The sequence below is a fragment of the Eupeodes corollae genome, chromosome 1 (genome assembly GCF_945859685.1).
Source record: "Eupeodes corollae chromosome 1, idEupCoro1.1, whole genome shotgun sequence".
NCBI classification, from domain to species: Eukaryota; Metazoa; Arthropoda; class Insecta; order Diptera; family Syrphidae; genus Eupeodes; species Eupeodes corollae.
This window is the reverse complement of record NC_079147.1, coordinates 113,093,983-113,114,440: the sequence shown is the minus strand read 5'-3', so window position 1 is coordinate 113,114,440 and position 20,458 is coordinate 113,093,983. Positions and strand designations below refer to the sequence as shown.

The 20,458-nt window shown below is 33.7% G+C and overlaps 1 protein-coding gene across 1 annotated transcript in view; it reads right to left on the bottom strand.

Annotated features, from left to right (window-relative positions):
• Nucleotides 1-473: 473 nt before the first annotated feature.
• LOC129939533 (uncharacterized) overlaps nucleotides 474-20,458 on the bottom strand; it is a 236,560-nt gene continuing 216,575 nt past the window's right edge. The window contains exons 5-6 of the mRNA XM_056047575.1: nucleotides 5,891-6,215; nucleotides 474-1,776 (exon numbers count right to left, since the gene is read on the bottom strand). Of these exons, the coding sequence (XP_055903550.1) occupies nucleotides 1,619-1,776; nucleotides 5,891-6,215 (483 nt within the window). The 3' untranslated portion in view covers nucleotides 474-1,618. The remainder of the gene's footprint in view (nucleotides 1,777-5,890; nucleotides 6,216-20,458) is intronic.

Here is a 20,458-nt window from a genome sequence, read left to right as displayed (position 1 = left end):
AAAAATATACTGATTTTGCATCGCGTTACAATTTGTAATATAAAATTTAATTCAAGTCTCTAGTATTATTGGTTCGTGAGATATTTAGTGTAAACCGAAACTTTCACCTTTTTTTTAAACTGCTATGATTCTGCATCTTTCTACATTATTGTCTGTGTACGTACTTTCATACGCACGCACGGATATCTTTTTTAAAATCTTTCATTTCGACTCTAGGGACCTTGAAACGTCAAGAAATTCCAAATCTTTCAATTCGACAAATCGGACCCATTACAATAACGTCCTATGGAAAGTTAATAATCTCCCAGAGGGATTATAACCCCTAGGACATCACCCCTCCTGGATCAACCATTGTAATTAACAGGCACTATTACCTTGAGTAAAAGTTTTTTTTTAAATAGCGTCACCTACTTTTAAAACAACGAAATCGTATTTCTAGTATTGTGTTATTTTATGACTGAATTAAGAATAAATTAATACACAGAACTAATGCAATTTACAGCGATTTTAATTTTTATTTTTTTCCGAATTTTATTTTCAATATGTCAAAAGCATACACTTATACATTTTAAATGTTTTGGTTATTTCAAATACAGAAACATTTATATTTTGTTTATTTTTTATCTTTTTAGTTCATCATTCTGTGCTTACGCTTAACAAATATATAATAAATTTTTACAATGTTTTTTTTTTTATTCATTTATTATTTAATAAACTTACACATAAATAGTTTAACATAGGTAATGCTTATTTTGTGTTCTTTAATTTATTTACATAATTTTAAGGATTATAATTAAATTATTATTATTAATATGATTAAGATATAATTTACATTCTAAATTAATTTATATTTACTAGATTTTTGTAAAAATTCATTTAAAGGCATTAATAAATATTTTATTTCCTTAAATCCAAAGAATTTATTTTAAATTTATTTAATTATATTACGTATCCAAACTATGTAATTTTTATTTGTAAAATTAAAATATATTTTAAGACGCGACCCAGAAGTCGAGGCTTAAAAACATTTTCAAAAATAAACGTCCTACAATATAAATATTTACATATTAAATTAAACAATAAATATATGCATTAGATAAAATTTATATTTGCAACTATTACCATGAATTTAAATTAAGCCAATAAAACTTCTAAATTGAATAATGTTTTTTTATTTTTTGTTCATAACATCGTGGGAAATTAATTTGCAATTTTTTTATTTACACACAAATTCAAAAATTAATATGATTAAATCACATACAAATTTATTTTGTTTTAAATTAAAATATTTTAACTAGAGACATACGTGACTTATTTATATATCTATCTTATAAATATATCAAATATAATCAATATTTAAGGTTTTATTTAAATTTAGTCAACGAACATACATCATTATAGTTATTCTTTCTTTTTTGTTTGCTATCGTAATATTTAAGTTTCTAGAAAAATTAGTTTAGTTTCTTCTATCATTTTAAATAAATATTTCTTTTAAAATCATCATATCCTCATTTATTTACTCACATTTGAACATAGTTTTCTTATACATTATTATTTTTGTTTAATATTATTTTGTTTTTAATACGCATTAATTTAAAGCATTCAAAGTTAAATTTAACTATCTATATCTGTATTGCAGCCAATGAAAACTTCCAATTACACCTGAAGCTATACTGATTGCCAGCAACTTTGACTGCAATGTTGATGGTGAGGATGAGGACGATGAAAAATACAAGTTGAAGAAACTTTTCAAGCCGGACCCGGATGATAGTGTAACTGATGAAGAAAAAGAAAACAGATTTGTAACGAATTGTGCACATCAAATAAAAGTTTTAAATATTATCCAATATAAATGTGTGTGTTTGAGAACAAAAAAGTTAAATAAAGGACTCATATAAAGGTGGTCCTTACAAGTTCGTCCCAAAATATATTACAAAAATAAAAAGTGTAAGTAATACATTAGTGAGCTAAAAATAGCGGACCGAGAGAATTTTTTTGACAAAAAAAAAACAATACAGAACGTTTTCGTGTAGTATCCATGGCGTGATGATAAGTGCGTAGGAATAAGCTCTAGGTCATCTTCGATTCAATTAAGACCAAAAAGTCAAAAGGAGTTGATAGCACATCATGTAAAGTTTTACTAATACATCGCATTTTTACCGATGAAGACAATTGACATTTATTCCACTCTCTTTAATAATGCATATTATCCGGAACATTGAAAAACTGCTGTGGGTTACCCTTTCAGTTTCAAAAAGAGGAGAGGGCAACTTCAATCCGTCAAATTCTCGGTTGATTTCGTGTTAATTGCTTCTTCCGTGCATCAGCAAGGTTCTCGAAAAGATCATCAACAGAGCTCTGACTATAAGTGAACTGCAGACAACACAATAATTCCGGATAAAAATTTCGGGCTCAAGGCCGGACATAGAAGAATTCCTACGAATCTGAGATTTTTTTGATATGATATTGGCGGTAGAAAGTTTGCTGTCAAAAGTGGCAACTTAACGTCTACACAACATTCCAAATTAAAAACGGACTTCAACAGGGAGTGGTGAACTCTCCAATTCTCTTCAGCTTTGACACCAGCGATCTGATAGGTAGTCTAACCAAGGCAACTGCATACGCTGACGATCTAAAGCAGTATTCACATGAGCGTGACCAACGAACGACGAATGAATTACAAATCGTGAGGTTATATACGTTTGAGGACACATTTCCACACAAATTCTTAACAAAACGTTAGCAATATAGTTTCTATTTGATTTATGATGCGTACTTTTACTTTTAAATATCATACATTAATAAATTTAAGAATACAAATTTATTCGTCGCGAACAAAATTGAAGTTGATACGTACGTACTGTCACAATTTATTTGCGTTCCACATTATCTACACTCGCAACGAATAAAATAATCGCACGTACTTAACTTAAAAATATCATTCTTGTTTTGGTCGCTTGTCAAACTCCTTTGCGATGAATTAAAAAATCTCATGTGAAAGAAATGTCAAAATTGACGAATATTCATTCATTATTTGGTCGTTAGTGCTCATGTTAACTTAATTGCGTTGAGAACAGCCTGAAGGTTAAGGTTATTAGAATTGTCTGGCGTGATTTCGACAAGATTCAGCGATATTGCGATGACTTTAAATTAAAAATAAAGGTCCACGAATGATCGGTGCAAGAATTGGCGAAATATGATCATCATTGACCTTTCCCAATAACGAGTAAAGCGTAGAGAAGTTCCTCGATATCGGAATAGATCAGTATTTATATTCGCAGACATTTAAATGCTACTCTTCCCAAGGCCAGGGCGAAACAGCTGTTTTACATTAGTCTGCTTACTACCCACCGTTAAGGTAATTTAATACAAGGTCCTCATATAGCCGATTATCGTTTTCGTTCATGGCGTTCCTGTGAGGTTCAACGTTGCCCCTTCTTAAATCTACAAAATTAAGGTGTTCGAGCGGCAGTGCTTACCGGCTTACACCGAAAAGCCGAATCTTCTAAAATTCTTTACTTATAAAACCTATACAACGGGGGCTCGAATCAAAAGGAAAAAACTTGTTCGGGATCAAATTGCGACGAATAAAAATGCACTCTTCAGCTGCTTCATTTCATTATTCAAGCCGATATGATCTGATACAGGATAGATTGGCTAACCTATTACTTCGCACAAAAAAACCGTGGATAAATGACTCCTTTGCAATCGGGATGTCACAGCTTAGACGTATTTCGCTTTGGATATTCAACTACTGATCAGGCGTTTCTGCTACTTAATATTGCAAATGTGTGCTTAAATCATGGACAAAAACTATATGCATTTTTTATAGATTTTAGGGCAGCATTGATCGAAAGGCACTTTTTCTTAAACTTTAGAATATCGGCGCATATCTTCCAAAATTATCAGTATTTTAAAAGCTCTTTATGTTAAAGATTCAATACTTGTTTGGGATGGAGAATGCTTTTCTGAAGATTTTAGTTCTTTAATGGACCTTAAACAAGGATGTGCGTTGAGTACTCTATTATTCACTCTATTTATTGAGGATTTAGTGGAGCGCACGGGAGGAGGGGTGAACTTTGCGGAAGAAAATATTCCAGGCTTATTGTATGCTGATGATATCGTACTTTTATCGGAATCCCCGGACCAACTCCAAGAAATGATCGTCAAACTTGGAAATACTTCGATACATTGAATTTATCAGTCAACATTAGCAAATCTAACATAATAATCTTCAGAAAAGGACACGAAAGATACGCTAGTTATGAAATGAAAGTACCAGAATCAGGAAGTTCAAGTTGTTAAGGAAGATAAATACCTCAGTGTGAACATAACAAGTAACCTTTGTATGAAAAAAGTTAAAACCTCAGGAGGCGAACGCTGCCCTATGCGTTTCCTGGAAAAAACTGCATTGCAAATAAATCCATTTACTTCTCAGCAAAATATAAACTGTTTCAAGCTGCGGTAAAATCTATTAAGCTTTACTCTTCTCAAGTGTGGGGCTACAAAGAATATGAGGATGTTGAAAAATGTTTACATTTTTTTTTAAGCGAGTCTTTGCTCTCCCATCAACAACGCCTAATTATATGATTCATATCGAAACAGGTTTGTCACCGTTGTTCATCGACACACTCAAGATTCATTTCGATTACGTTGTCAAAATATTCCGATTGGATTCATCAAATAAAATTTATCATCATAAACCGGCTTAATTTTGTACAAACTGGGAGCGATCTTGCAAGTTTGACATGTAAATCGATCGAATTTGATTTGGATAATTTTACGGATTTTAAAGGAAGTCTTTACTTTGGATGATAAATATCGGAAACATTTCATCAACCAGGCCAAAGCATCTTAGTATAAAGGCTTCTATATGAAGTTGGAGTTTAATCTTGGAGAATTAAACTACTTCGACGACAAGAACTCAACGGATCTGATTTCTGCAATTCTACGAGCCAGAGGTGAGACCCTTTCTCTGAACTCCATACCTCACAGACCAGACCTGAATATCGAGTGCCGAATCTGCAACACATATGAGAAAAAATATCAGACACTTTTTAGGATTCTGTCCAATTATCGAAGAAATTCGTCGGGACATTTTTGGGAAGAACCAATTCAAAGCTGAAGATGTAATCCAAGCCCTTAATAGAGCAAAAGGCTTATATAGCAAATTCCTCCAATGCCCAATGGCTTACAGAAAAACAATTCTTATAGAAAGCTTTTAATTCTTCCAGTGCATTTAAATTTGTTTGTTATTTTTTTTTCTTTTTGCTGTATCTTTTCATTGAAATTCAAAAATTTGTTTAAAAGTAATTTATAGTAATTTAATTTTATTCATACACTTAATATCACTTTTTATCTTTAATGTTTTGTTTGTTTTCGCTATCAGATTTTATATTCTGTCAATCTGACCGACGGTTTTAAAACTAGGTCTTAAAAGACTTGTAATTATTTATTGATAACTGAATTTTGTATATAAATGAAGTTATTTTTATTCTATTCTATTGTTGTTTAACGTAATGTAAGCACTTTTAAATTCGTTGTTCTCATTTTAATCTCATTTAAATTCTCTGTAAATTTCAGTTTGTGCTAAAGATTAATCCCAAAATTAGATGTGTGCGTGCAATTGACGTTTTAGTTTGCAGGCAAACCATAATGACAGCTAGGTTTTGGGTCTTCATTTGAGTGTTTTAGATGCAAGTCTTTGCATGGGCCATGGAGTCTTCCCAAAAATCAAATAAAGTTCATTAGTATGGCAGTAAGTTAGCTTGACAGTTTTCTCCGTCGAAAAAAGTTTTAAATATGTTATAATATCTCAAAAATATAAATAAGAATATCTGTACCTTGAAAAACTAAAACGATAAAAAGAAAGTTATTAAATTTTCCTTACCTCTTGCTGGAATTGGATCCCTTTGCGGTGTCCCCAGCTCTATTTCCTTATATTCCTGGTACAAGTCACCAATCTGAGCTGTACATCGAAGGACCAAACTGCCTCCAGTTGGATTACCACTGCCCAGCTGATTGTTGTGTAAAGAATTCAGCATTTGATTACCATTTATACTACCTCCATTGATGCCGCTACCACTGCTACCACCATTTAATAACGAAGGACTACCGCCCGTAAAATGAATGGCCTGCAATTGTAGTTTTAAACCTATCCTCGAGGCCATTAAATTGTCAACCGTCTTGATGTATTCTGTTTCTCCGGAAGACACCTGGAAATAAAACAAACAAATAAATGTTTTCATGAAAATAAGGATCTCTGTTTCTCTATAGGTAGGTACATTATTTTGCTTTGGGGGTGATCATTTTTTTTATAGTGGTGGAGTCTACAAGGACATGTTGTGTCTGAATGTAGGTGTGTGCACTTTTGCGTGTTCAGTTAATAAGAACACAAGAGAAGGAAATTATATTTTCTCCTTCAGGACGTCATTACATCAGGATCCTTCAAGTCAAACCGAATAAAATTCGATGGAACGTGCATTCAATTTCAACTTAATTTTTGCGCATTGTGACAGAAAACGATACAGATGCAGTAACAATGTCTTCATGGAGTGATATACCAAAATGCATCCCTTAGTTTATACAAAGGACATTTCGACATAGAAATGTTGAGATGGCATGACTTTGGATGTGGCTGCAAAATATAAAAGCAATGAATACGCGTTCAGTTATGGACAGAGATCTAGGAACTGGAACTGTTACTGCTACGGGTATTGGAACTGGGAATTCTAGTGATTGGGGTGTGGGGATGGTCCTTTGAAAGGAAATCAATTTCGTTTATTGGATATCTATCGAAAGCACTTGGCCTCTTGATATACTTTATATTGTATACAAAACGGAGTGCAGTGAATTTACTATATTTGTGTTATTCAGAATGCTATTGGTATCGTTGACCTGAGAGGGCAGGTATACACGTATAGAGGGTTCGGTTTTACTTTGGGGGCAGATTCTCTAGTAGATAAAAATAACTTTGTAAAAAGTATGTTGAAGGTTTATATTCCCCGTTTAGATTTTCAGTCAGAGGATAGACTTGTATATATACACGTTCAAAAGGTAGGTATAGATACCATATGAATGAAAAGAATGTCAAAGATGGGACAACTTCACTAACTAGCATTTTATTTGAAAGTTGTTTAGAAGGTACATTCGAGTATATTATATGTATTTCTCTTTTTAATTCCTAAAACATGAGAAACTATTTGTGTTATTGAATATTGAACTCAACAGGGTAATTCAAAAGAGAAATATTCTTTCTTTTCATTTTTCGTAAAGGTTATTTACTTAAAAGGAACGATCAAAAATACAAACTTCAGAGAGGAATTTTTTGTATCTGTATAGTATTTAGTCTTCAAATGAAAATAAGTTTCAGTATGCACTGTAATCTCAACCTTACAAAAAAACAACCTTAAGCTGAGATTAAATATTCTTTGTATACACATATTTGTCAACTTTTAACTAAGTGGCAGAGTGATGTTCATTGAGTTAGTTTTGGTCAGTTTAAGTATTCTAATTTTGAAAAATTTAAGATTCATGACAGTGAAATATTTTCAAAACTTAAGTAAAATAAATCCATAAAGGAACTAGGACTGGTGACTTTAAATTATATATGATATTGAAATATAGGCCAGACAACTCAACATTTAAAAACTACTCAAAGTACCTTATCTACATACATTCATGTTTAAAAGCCCTTCAAATTCGAAATTGAGTCTTAAAGGTGGCATATAAATCAGCTTACAAAAATTTTCTTAAACGCTGGCACTGATAAATAAAGAGCTCGGAAATACGTTGAGGAAGGAAAGCTTGTTAATGACTGACAGTGCGGCTTTTGTATCTCTGAATCTCTGTTTATCTTTGAACTTTAACATAATATTTTTCTCTTTTATCAAAAATACGTGATAAGGGTATCGACGAATCACAAAATTTTCTTTTATACCGTTCAATACAATATGTTTTAAAGGGATCCAAAAGGGATCCAAATCTGAAACCCGCAATACAAATACTGGTGTGTCCCAGGAATCCGTTTTGGTCCCGAACTTCTTTATTTTATAAAGGATCTCCTGTCTGCAATTTCTAACCCATTTCCTGTAATGAAGATCAAGATAATCATTTTGGTTTAACGAATCAATCCGTTCACTTTGGATATAGTAATGCAACAAAATATTATGATATGCTCTCTAATGAGCTGACCTTCACAGCACTGTTAAATGGGGTGTAAGGACCACGTTAACATTTTTCTTCACTTCTGATATAGATACATTTCACAAAATAGAGCTAGTCGAGACCTACAGTTTTTTTTCTCAATTTTTTAGACAGAAACAGTTTTTTTTTAAAGTGCTGTCTCAATAATAAAGCAAAGTTAGTAAACGTGTTTAAAGGAGGTATCGACATGTTTTGGGAAGGAGGCTTAGGAGGTTTAATGTCGAAAACTCCTCCTTTAACTCTGCTTGTATTTTTTCCCTTTTTATATTAAAATTGTATACATGTGCAGAAGAATTCAAGGTGCTGATAGGTATCAGCACCTTACATCGCAAGAGATTCGACCTTACCCGAAAACAATTTCAAAGAAAAAAAATCTTAGAAAAATGTCTAAATCACGGATCTATACCGACACACCCGAACAAAAATAGAATTTTGGAACTATCCTAACAAAAAAAAAAAAATTAAACAAAAAGAGATTGCCTCAAAGAAAAAAGTGACAAAGCCAAAACACGTAAAAAAAAGTGCTTGCATCATCCTCCTCCGAAAAAGTTAGAAATTCGGATCAATAATAATTTTCTTATTATGCTCCATTAATTTATAATTTAAAGACTGCATTTAATAACTTACTTTATTTTACTTTATTTTAATAAGAACTATTATTCGATTTAAATTTGTTTTTTAATTACTGAATTTCTTGTTTTTTTTTACGTTTTATTATCGAACCTCCTGTGTCATGATAAAACCTCTTACTTAAACGTCGGAACCTCCTACAGTACAGAGTAGCATGTTTCGTCAATTTTTCTTCTTTTATAAATTAATAGTAAACTCTGATTTGGTAAGTAATTGTAGTACTTAAAATTGTTTTTTTATAAGCTTAGACCCAAATAAAGTTAATTTGATGTAAATAGAACTTTGTTTATTAAAACAAGTTATAATTTTTTGATAATATCTGTTAACGCGTCAGAACCTCATCTGTCCTAACTGTGTAAGGTTTTTATACATTTGAAATTTCATAACATTGCTTAAATAGGAAATTAAAAGCTTTGTTAGATCTGTAAAGTTAAAAGCAAAAATGTTCAATTTTCCTAGCTTTGCAAGTAGCTCCAAGTTATTCCAGAACTTTTCATGCTTCAATTCAATTTTTAGAAACAAATACCAGGAACAATTACTAAGAAGAACCTTAGAATAACGTTAAAAAGTATTGACATTCGACTTTCGTACGTTGGGGAAGCTTGTTTCGTCGTCTATATTTCAAGATATCGACTCCAAATAAATTTAGTTATAAAGGATTATTTTTTAGCTAATTTCTTTCTTCTTTCAGTCAATTTTTAATATCTTCAGTTTGGTCCATAATTTAACCATGAATCGTCTAACAAACGAATGACGCTTGCAAATCATTGAATTTTAGTATCGAAATGCGTTTATGGTCAATTTAATCGACCCACTGAAGCGGCTATTCGGGCTGTTGTGACTAAATTTCGCCCCAAATTTACATCGTTCGAAAATTAAACCACCAACAAGCTTGCGTAGAGTGCGAACTGAAGAAAATATCGCAGCTAAATATTGACTATCGGCCAGTGTTTATGATGACCATCAATTATGGATTCGTCGCCGTTCGCAGAAATTGGGACTCTGTTACTCAACAACGTGGAAATTTTTGCGGACGGATTTGGGTGTGATTCCTTCCAAAATACAGCTGCTGCAAGAATTGAAGCAGAGCGACCTACTGCAACGTACAATTTTTGGTGAATGGGCTCTTTGAAAGTTGACCGAAGATTCACTTTTTTACCGACAAATTATGTTAAGCGACAAAGCTTATTTTTGGCTCAATGGGTACGTAAGTAAGCACAATTGTGGATTTTTTGGAGTGAATACCAGCCAAAAGTATTGCAAGAGCTATCAATGCATCCAGAAAAAGTCACAGTTTGGTGCTGTTTATGGGCTGGTGGCATCATTGGACCGTACTTCTTCAAAGATGATGCGAATCGTAACTTAACTGTGAATGGTGAGCGCTACCTGATATGACATCCAACTTTTTTTTGCCTAAAATGCAAGAGCTTGACTTGCATGACATGTGGTTTCAACAAGACGGTGCCACATGCCACACAGCACGCGCAACAATGGACTTATTCAAAGGCGAGTTCGGTGAACATTTTATTTCACGTTCGGAACCGGTCAATTGACCGCCTAGATCGTGCGATAAAACGCCTTTATACTATTTTTGCTTATTTTTATATAGACAAGCCATGTCTATATAGACAAGCACACTTCAATTGACGCATTGGAAGACAACATTAAATCATTTAATCAAAAGATACCAGCCAAAATGTTGGAAAGGGTATGCCAAAATTGGACTAAGCGGATGAACCATTTGAGGCGCAGTCAAGGGCTACATTCGCATGAAATAATTTTCAAACATTAAACTATCGATTCAAATAATGGCTGAATCACAAACGCACTTCAGCTTCGGCTTCGTCTACGTTACGGTGGGCATGCTTCATGGTTGCTTTGAATGACATTTCTGTTATTACTTCCCTCCAAAGAGCAAACATTTTTTTTGTTGACAGTTTTTTACAGCAGTTGAGCTGTCAGACAAAGCAAATCTTCAGCAAATTTGAACTAGAGATTCCGTTTGGAGTCACATTACGTAACATTACGTTATTTCGTAATGATTGTCAAATAAAACGTGAGGTCGAAGATTCATTGCGATAGCATGCATTGAATTCCAATAGTTGAAGTCGTAAACGTCAGGCAAAGCCGAAGCTGAAGCGTGTATGTTGTTTAGCTATAAAGATTTCATGCATTTTTCTAAATTGTATGTGTTTTTTTTTAGTAAAATTTGTATAAGAATCCAACAGTCAGTTTTTCATAAAAATTAAAATCTATAAAAATAGTACTTAAAATTTGTAAAAATTGATGTTCGATTCTCAACATCTAGTAAATTAATGAAAGTATTGAATTCAAAATGATTTCATTTGTGCTGAGTTATTTTTAAAGAAAAATCCAATCTGCAATTGTTTATATAAAAATTAAAAACATTTATGAAATGCTACTTAAATTTTTAAAAATTGGTTTTTGACTAAAAATATCTTTAACAAAAAAAGAATTTGAAATCGAACTATTTTATCACATTTTTTGTTAATCTTTTAGAAAAATAACGGGTTTGTTTTTCCAAGAGCATTTTGTCTGCAATCAACATTATTATTGCTATTGTGTTTTTGGTGTCTTATATAGAAATTTACTTTAATCATATATTTACATATACTCGTATATGTATATAAATCTGTAATCAATCCAATCCTATAATGAAAAAGGCACACAACTGATGACGAATAACAAAATTGTGTCCCTGCACAGGTCAGACGAACTTGTTCTTTCTTATCACAGCTTATTGTAGAAAACTTAAAGTGTTTTCAGTAATATCCGAACTTTCAAATTGTTCCAATATACTTCTTTTATAAAGATTGACCAAGATCGGAGGTATCCGGAGTATTCTTATCTAACTGGAATAAAATGTAAAGAAACGCTCTTATTTAAAAAAAAAAATCAAGTTAGAGGATTGATATTTTTCATAAATCGAATACTTTCGCCAAATACACCTTCTCATAGAAATAGCCCATGCATATCAAAATAAGTTCGAAAAAAAGGAAACATCATTCGGTCAGTCTCGTGTATAGCTTTCTCGAAGTGGCGTAGGATTAGCATAAGGATGGCAATTGGGGGGGACCATGCTAGGTTTTTGTGTTTTGAATGTGAATTGTATATGTATACTCGTAATACAATAGATACACTTGCCTTCCTTTATATGCGAACTTGATATGAAAACCAGACGACATGTCACGTTTTCACTTTGAACCTTGTTGTTGAAGGCACAAAACATAGCAAGGGAAATATAAATCATTCAAGGAACACACTTTCTATTGTATTCCATTCTTTGAAATGGAATTGATGAAAAAATAAAAATAATGAATAACAAATAGCAAATAAATTTTCTGTAATGTAAGTTTTCTTATACATAAGTGTTATGTATTCCTATACCGACTTTATTGTATCGAAATAAATAAATTAAAGATAAAAACGATTCACTCAAAAAGTTCTTAATTCCTTATTCTTTGTCTTATTTCTTCGTATAAGCATTTAATTTTATCGAAATAAAATGAGTGGTCGTCTTAACAAAAATAATACAAACAAAAACAAAAAACTATAACTCCTTGAAATTGAAAGAAAAGGTAAACAATTTTCGTAAATCTTAAATAATAGCATCCTTACGAAGGATTTATCTTCTTACATAAGAGCAAACAGATGTTCATAACTGAGAACAAGTATATTCGGGAACTCAAGAGCACTACATATACTCTTATTCTTAAAAAAAAGGGAGGTGGTGTTGGAAGTCGGTGGAGGTAAATGGAAGTTTTTATTGTATTAATTCTCTTTTTATGTACTTAAAGATAGAATTCAAAGTTAAGGTAAACTACCTTTTTAAACTATAGGTATGTGGATGTTAATTTTAAGAATTGGTCTTTTTTATCATCAAGGACCTTGAATGAAATTTCAAAAGTTTTCATAAAACATTTTTTATAGAATTCAGTCAAAATGAAATTTTATCAAAAAACAAATTACATGAATTTTGCTTTGTTAACATAATCGAAAACAAAATTGGTCAAAATAAATGCTTTACCTCACGTCAGTTTTTATTTTTTATCATTCTCATGATAACATAGTTTGATTGTATTCTTGTGATGGATTTAATTAACTCGTATAAGTTAAGTTACTCGCACTATGCTTCATACATTAATTTTTTTTTTGTTTTTTAGGTTTTCGTGTTGATTTTTAAAAACCTAAACGGTGATTTTTTAAGAGCTTGAGAACTATTTAAAAAAAAAAAACGCATGAAATTTGCAAAATCTCATCGATTCTTTATTTGAAACGTTAGATTGGTCCATGACATTTACTTTTTGAAGATAATTTCATTTAAATGTTGACCGCGGCTGCGTCTTAGGTGGTCCATTCGGAAAGTCCAATTTTGGGTAACTTTTTCGAGCATTTCGGCCGGAATAGCCCGAATTTCTTCGGAAATGTTGTCTTCCAAAGCTGGAATAGTTGCTGGCTTATTTGTGTAGACTTTAGACTTGACGTTGCCCCACAAAAAAATAGTCTAAAGGCGTCAAATCGCATGATCTTGGTGGCCAACTTACCGGTCCATTCCTTGAGATGAATTGTTCTCCGAAGTTTTCCCTCAAAATGGTCATAGAATCGCGATCTGTGTGGCATGTAGCGCCATCTTGTTGAAACCACATGTCAACCAAGTTCAGTTCTTCCATTTTTGGCAACAAAAAGTTTGTTAGCATTGAACGATAGCGATCGCCATTCACCGTAACGTTGCGTCCAACAGCATCTTTGAAAAAATACGGTCCAATGATTGCTCTTCACTCCAAATGCGGCAATTTTGCTTATTTACGTAGCCATTCAACCAGAAATGAGCCTCATCGCTGAACAAAATTTGTCGATAAAAAAGCAGATTTTCTGCCAACTTTTCTAGTGCCCATTCACTGAAAATTCGACGTTGTGGCAGATCGTTCGGCTTCAGTTCTTGCACGAGCTGTATTTTATACGGTTTTACACCAAGATCTTTGCGTAAAATCTTCCATGTGGTCGAATAACACAAACCCAATTGCTGCGAACGGCGACGAATCGACATTTCACGGTCTTCAGCAACACTCTCAGAAACAGACGCAATATTCTCTTCTGTACGCACTGTACGCATTCGTGTGGTTGGTTTAATGTCCAATAAAGTAAACTGAGTGCGAAACTTGGTCACAATCGCATTAATTGTTTGCTCACTTGGTCGATTATGTAGACCATAAATCGGACGAAAAGCGCGAAACACATTTCGAACCGAACACTGATTTTGGTAATAAAATTCAATGATTTGCAAGCGTTGCTCGTTAGTAAGTCTATTCATGATGAAATGTCAAAGCATACTGAGCATCTTTCTCTTTGACACTATGTCTGAAATCCCGCGTGATCTGTCAAATACTAATGCATGAAAATCCTAACCTCAAAACAATCACCCTTTATTTTCCGTCGAATGAAACTATTTTTGGGAATAAAATCAATTTTTTTTCGTAACATATTTGAGGTAACACTTATTTTATTTCAGTTTTTTGATTTACAAAAAAAACATTTTTTTTCCAAATTATATAAGTTTTCATCCATAAAAGGAGGAGAGCTGCTCATGAACTCTATGAGCAGAAGAGGCAAGAGGAACACTGACTTCTCAGAAGGAAAAAGATAGAGCATGAGAAGCGTACGGTCGAAGATGTTGAAAGGATTAAAAGCAGGAATGAAGTTCGAAAGTTTTATGAACAGGTGAAACGAAATTCTCAAGTAGGTGTGCATAAACCTAGAGCCGACGGCTGCAAAGACCAAAGTAGAAAAATCATAGTGGAACAGTCAATGCTGAGTGTATGGATGGACCACTTTTGCAGCAGACTGTATAACGGCGACGACGAACCGAATTTCGCTGTCAGGCAGGATGATCCATTCGACATAGAGGAAGAAAGCCAACAATCACGTCCTCCCGACTTAGACGAAGTAAAGATTGCCATATCTAAGTTGTAGTCTAATAAAGCCGCTGGAGCGGATGCCTTGAATGCCAACCGCTTTAGAGCAGCTGGAGATTAGTTGGTTAGAAGCTTGCACCAACTTATCAGTATTGTTTGCTCGATTCTGAAAAAAGGAGACCCTCTACACTGCACTTTTTATAGATGAATCAGTCTGCTAAACATTGCTTACAAAATCTTCAGTGTGGTTTTAGACGAGGAAAGTCCACAGTCCACAGTCAAATATTCACATAACGGCAGATTTTGGAAAAACCCAAGAACACCAAATCGACACCCACCACCTTTGCGTCGACTTCAATCCCGCATATGACATCATCTACATTGACTGTATAGATCCATGTCCAGTTTTGGCATCCCTACCAAACTCGCACGTTTGTGCAGGATGACCATGGAGAATTTAAGCTGCTCCATAAAGGTTGGAAACAACTTATCAGAACCTTTCGATGTCAAAAAAAGTTTTAGACAAGGCGATGCGCTGTCATGCGATTTTTTTAACATCGTACTTGAAAGAATAGTGCAGTGCAGTGCTCACACGTCGACACTGGAGGCACTATCTTTCAAAAGTCTGTCCAATTACTAGCATATGCTGATGACATCGACATAATCGGAGGAACTCAGCGTGTCCATGGGGCTTTTATTGAGTATTGGGGCAGAGGCGGCAAAAATGGTTTTAACGGTTAATGAGGGCAAAAAAAGTAAATGTTGTCGTCAAGAAAAGGCCAACAACACCAGTGTCTTGTTCAAAACGTCACCATCTACAGACGTAGCTTTGAGGTACCTTCGTCTACCTATACTCCGCTGTAAACGCAGAAAACAACACCAGCGTTGAGATCAAACGCAGAATAACTCTTGTTTCTTTAGGCTAAGAAAGCAATTGAGTGTAAAAAAAAGTCCTCTCTCGAATTACCGAAGTGTCGCTATATATATGACCCTTATCATCCCCGTCCTCATATACGGTGCAGAAGCATGGACTATGACAAAAGCGGATGAAAACACCATTACGGTCCCGTATGCATCAAAGGGGAGTGGAGGAGAAGATGGAACGCCGAGCTGTACGAGCTGTACAGCGACGTAGACTTAGCCAGAAGGGTAAAAATCCAACGACTAAGATGGTTGGGTCAGGACAGCGCAGTAGAGGAAGACCGGGAATCAAATGACGCGAACAAGTGGAAAATGACTTCACCCAACTTGGAGCGCGAAACTGGAGCAATCTAGCTAGGGACCGATCTAGATGGTGTTTAGTGTGGCACTAGTTCACACAGGACTGTACTGCCCCTTAAGAAGAAAGAAGACAATTTAATTCAAGGCACTTACTTTATTGGTTCGTGAGATATTTTGTCTTAACCAAAATTTTACCACCCACTCAATTTGTTTGAGAATCCTTTCTGCATCTTTGTGTTGATATATGTTAACAACATTTATTTGAAGTCAAACTAGGTCTTGAGATATGGACGACGAAAAAAGCTTCCCGAACGTACGGACGTACGAACGTAGACAGGCACGCACACACACAGACATCCCTCTAAAAATCTTTTATTTAGATTCTATGAACAAGTCGAGAAATGTCAAATTTTTCAATTCGACAAATCGAACCGATTACAAAAAACTTTCTATTTGAAGTTAATAACATTTTGGAAATAAACTTAATGCAATGAAGTTGTTAATTATTGTAAAACAAGAGTTAAAAAAAATTGTTAAAATAATGTATTTCTATGTTTGAGCAGATATACATAAAATTGAGGTTTGGAGTAGTAGTCAGCACTAAAAATTAACTCTTTAAGGAATAATTTATAATAAAAAGCAATTATACTCAAGGCTTTTCAGATAAAGTCAAATAAGAGTCCATGAGCTAATAAGTTATGATAAATTATGAAAACTAAGATACTAAAATGTTTAAGATTTGAACTTCGGAAAATGTTGTGTTTCAACTTAGTCTTAAAAATTCCGTTTTTTTGTAGTATTTAGTACTTTGAATTGGTCAAATCTTTAAAACCTGATGTAATAGAAAAATTTGAAGACGAGATTGATATTCAGGAAACGTCAATGCTAAGTCTAAGTTATGTATTTGCATTAAGAAATCTCCAAAATAAAACAAACCTGACTATAAAATTCTATAAACGATTCTCATATAGCTTTAACATTTTTTTAATCTTATGAATGTTTATATCTGGCCCGGCCATATTATGCAGTAATTTATTATTTGCCCACTTCCGTTACATTTTTGCATAGCTTAACGGCATTAAGTACGGATGCTCGGTATTTAGCTAGGTATACATATATTATTATTCTTAAACGCAATTCAGCTTTATTAAATTTTATTGTTTTTATATCCTTCCCATCTGTTTGGTTTTGTGTGTTTTTCTTCTTCTTCCTTCTTCATATATACGCACACATAAATCAGTACCTATACAGAATAAAAGTCCATACATGAAATTCAAACAAAAAAAGGACACCTTGCTAAAGTCCTTTGCCACCATTTATACATATACAAAATACAATACAAGTCCCCTCTAAGATTGACACATGCTCCCAGTCATATCTCATATAACAAAAAGCCCAATAAAACTGCCACATAACCATAACCTTAAGCATCGCAGAAACACATGTTTGCGACATAAAAAAAAGATTATTCGAAAAATGACAGAGAGAATTTTTATCATTTGAAATTCTGATAATTTGATGTCATACTTTGTGGCTGTTTTCATACGGCATTCGAGTACAAGTATTTTATGTCCACACATACATACTCGTATGTATATGTAGTTACGGTGCGTAGGTAGTTTTTTTTTAATCATCGTGGCCAAGCAGGGTTTTACATAGCAGAGGAATGAAACAACATTTTGAAAACTGATAAAAGGTTTCAATTTACTTTAAATTCAGGACCTCCATGGTTTTTCACAAGAGCATGGAACTTGAGGTATGCGGGCAAATTTTAAACGTTCACGGATTTTAGCTTTTAAAATCATTTTGACACACTCCTGCGAAAATACTCTTAACCTCAAGCTTTTTTAAACTGAATGAAATACGAAATATAACTTCAATTCTATGTAGAATAATTATTATACAAATGCACTTTTTAGGAAGGAAAAAAAATTCGAGGAACAAAAAGCTATTTTTGTTAGTTCAAACTTAATTTAAGCTTAGAAAAACAACCATAATCTAAAAAAATCATATGTTTAGGTATTGATAAAAACGTGATCCGTAGTAAAGCTATATGTATATTTGTCAGAAACATTTAAAACTTTATAAACTTTAGCGAAATTCATACCAACTAATTTTAACTTAAAAAATGGACAGTTTTAAGGAGGATAAGTTAAGATAAAATCACATATATATGTTTTTTTTTTAAATTGTTTTTCAAAAAGTTAATGAATTTGAGCGATGGCTTGTGTTATGTTCACCTTAAGGGCATCGGTCGATTGTGGCTTACTTGCATAGACCTGCAACTTCAAGAAACCACACAGGAAAAAGTCCAGCGATGTCAAATCGCATGACCTTGGTGGCCAATTTACATCACCCATGCGAGAAATCGGTTATGCAAAATGTCAATCGTGGTGTTTGCTGTGTGGCATGTAGCGCTGTCCTGATTCGATTTGGGCCATAAGAAATAAGTTATCGTCGTTATTAGTGACCGCGTTACTAACGTCATTTTTATATCAAACGGTATCTTTTTGAGATACATTATCACCTGGTGAACCTCGCGTGGGTTGGTGTCGTCTCATATACGGCAATTTTATTTCTTACCACACACATTCATCCAAAAATGAGCCTTGTCACTAAAAATGATTTTTCGGCGAACATAGGACCCCAATTTCCAAACGATTCTAACCCCAGTCAGTGCACAAACGGCGTTGTCTATAGTCATGAGCTTTTGGCTAAGTTGAATCTTGTACGGGTGTAGGCCCAAGTCCCGACGCGAAACTCGCCAACTTGAAGTCTGTGAAAGGCCGAGGAGTGGACTATCTCTGACTCTGGTGTACGCTTTCACGGACAGCGGAGATGTTCTCAGCCGATCTTGGGTACCTTGAAGGTACCGGGTACCGGTGTTGACTGATTGTTTACTGAACCGTTTGTTTCAAAATTGGCAACCAAACGTTGAACAGTCGACGGTGAAGGGCCACCACGTCTACTGTAAAATGGACACAATGCGCGTAAAGTTTGCGTAAACGAACACTTATTTTGATAATAAAGTTTTAACACTTAAACGTGCTGTCAATCATGTACCTTGCCATGATGATTTGGCATAAACAACTAAATAATAAACAATATATTTAACAGATGTCACCAAAACTAAAATGGCCGCCACGGAGTGCCAACTCGCGTCAATTAAAAAACCCTTTATTTTTGTATCATATTTTTAATTTTGAAAATTAAAGCTGAATAAAAAAAAGAACTGAAGTAAATTGGTTTGTATTGCAATTGCAATATAACACAAAAACATAACAGCTTATGTCCATTTCCGTTAAATTAATTACAGAATATAAAGTACATTTTTATTAAGTTTTGCAATTAATTATAAGAAATATTTCAACGAACGCGCAGATTATTCAAAGATCTATTTAATGCTAATCAAAGTTTCGGATAATCTCGTTGCATGGTTGAGGAACTTCTGAAGATCTTCTCAAGGTTTATTAAAAAAGTTTAAGGAACTATGCAATACAAAACAAATATGAGGAACGTCAACCCTATAGGCTGGCAAATTGCAAGAAATTAAGGTATTTCAGGAAGCATTGGACTAGCGTGAAATTTCTTTTCTTAACGGATTTTTACGTCAATGCTACATAAGCGGCTCACAACCTGGATATAAAAAGGGGAAGTTTGGAAAGAATTCTAAGCTGGCGGTATCAGAATTCTTCCCCATTGATAATATTTTCATTCTTAGAAGTTTAGCGGAGAGCTGTACCAAGCAAAATAAAAACTTTATGTATTTTTCGTCGACTTTAAAGCAGCTTTCGATAAGCTTTATTTTTTAAGTTGTATGGTTTGAAAGTATCACTCAAATTAGGTCGTGTGCTCGAAGAGTTGTACAAATGAACTCAATCTGCAGTGTGGAATGGTGCCGAATTTTCTGACTGTTTTCGCTTTTCATCAATGACTTTATTGATTATCTTCCTGGTTGTGTAGATTTCGTAGAAGTAAATATCAAAGCTTTGTTATTTGCGGATGAAATAGTTTTTATTTTGCTTATTCCCCGGAACTTTGGAACTCATGGTTAACAGATAATATCACTACTTCAGTTTATTTAAATTATTTGTTAATACCCAAAAGTCTAAAGTGATGGTTTTTTAAAAAAGTTGGGGGTCTAAATGCTTCGAATTAAAAATGAACGTATAACGGCGAGACTGTGTCAGCGAATACAAATACCTTGGCGTTATATTTTCAAGAAATTTGAGCATGGGAAAACAATTTGCAAAAAACTGCAAACAACAGAAACTGCCATTCATTTCTCGTAATTTTGAAACTGCAAGGAGACTATCTTCTGACCGCCATCAAGATGCCTGAGTCCCGTTGGCTTAATAAGTTGGTTCTTAAAGCAATTCAAGATTGTAAAATTTTTTACAGAGAGATTGGTCACGTCTAGCGAAAAGTAGTAATCCCATTGTTACTTTAAACATTGACAACATTTGTTG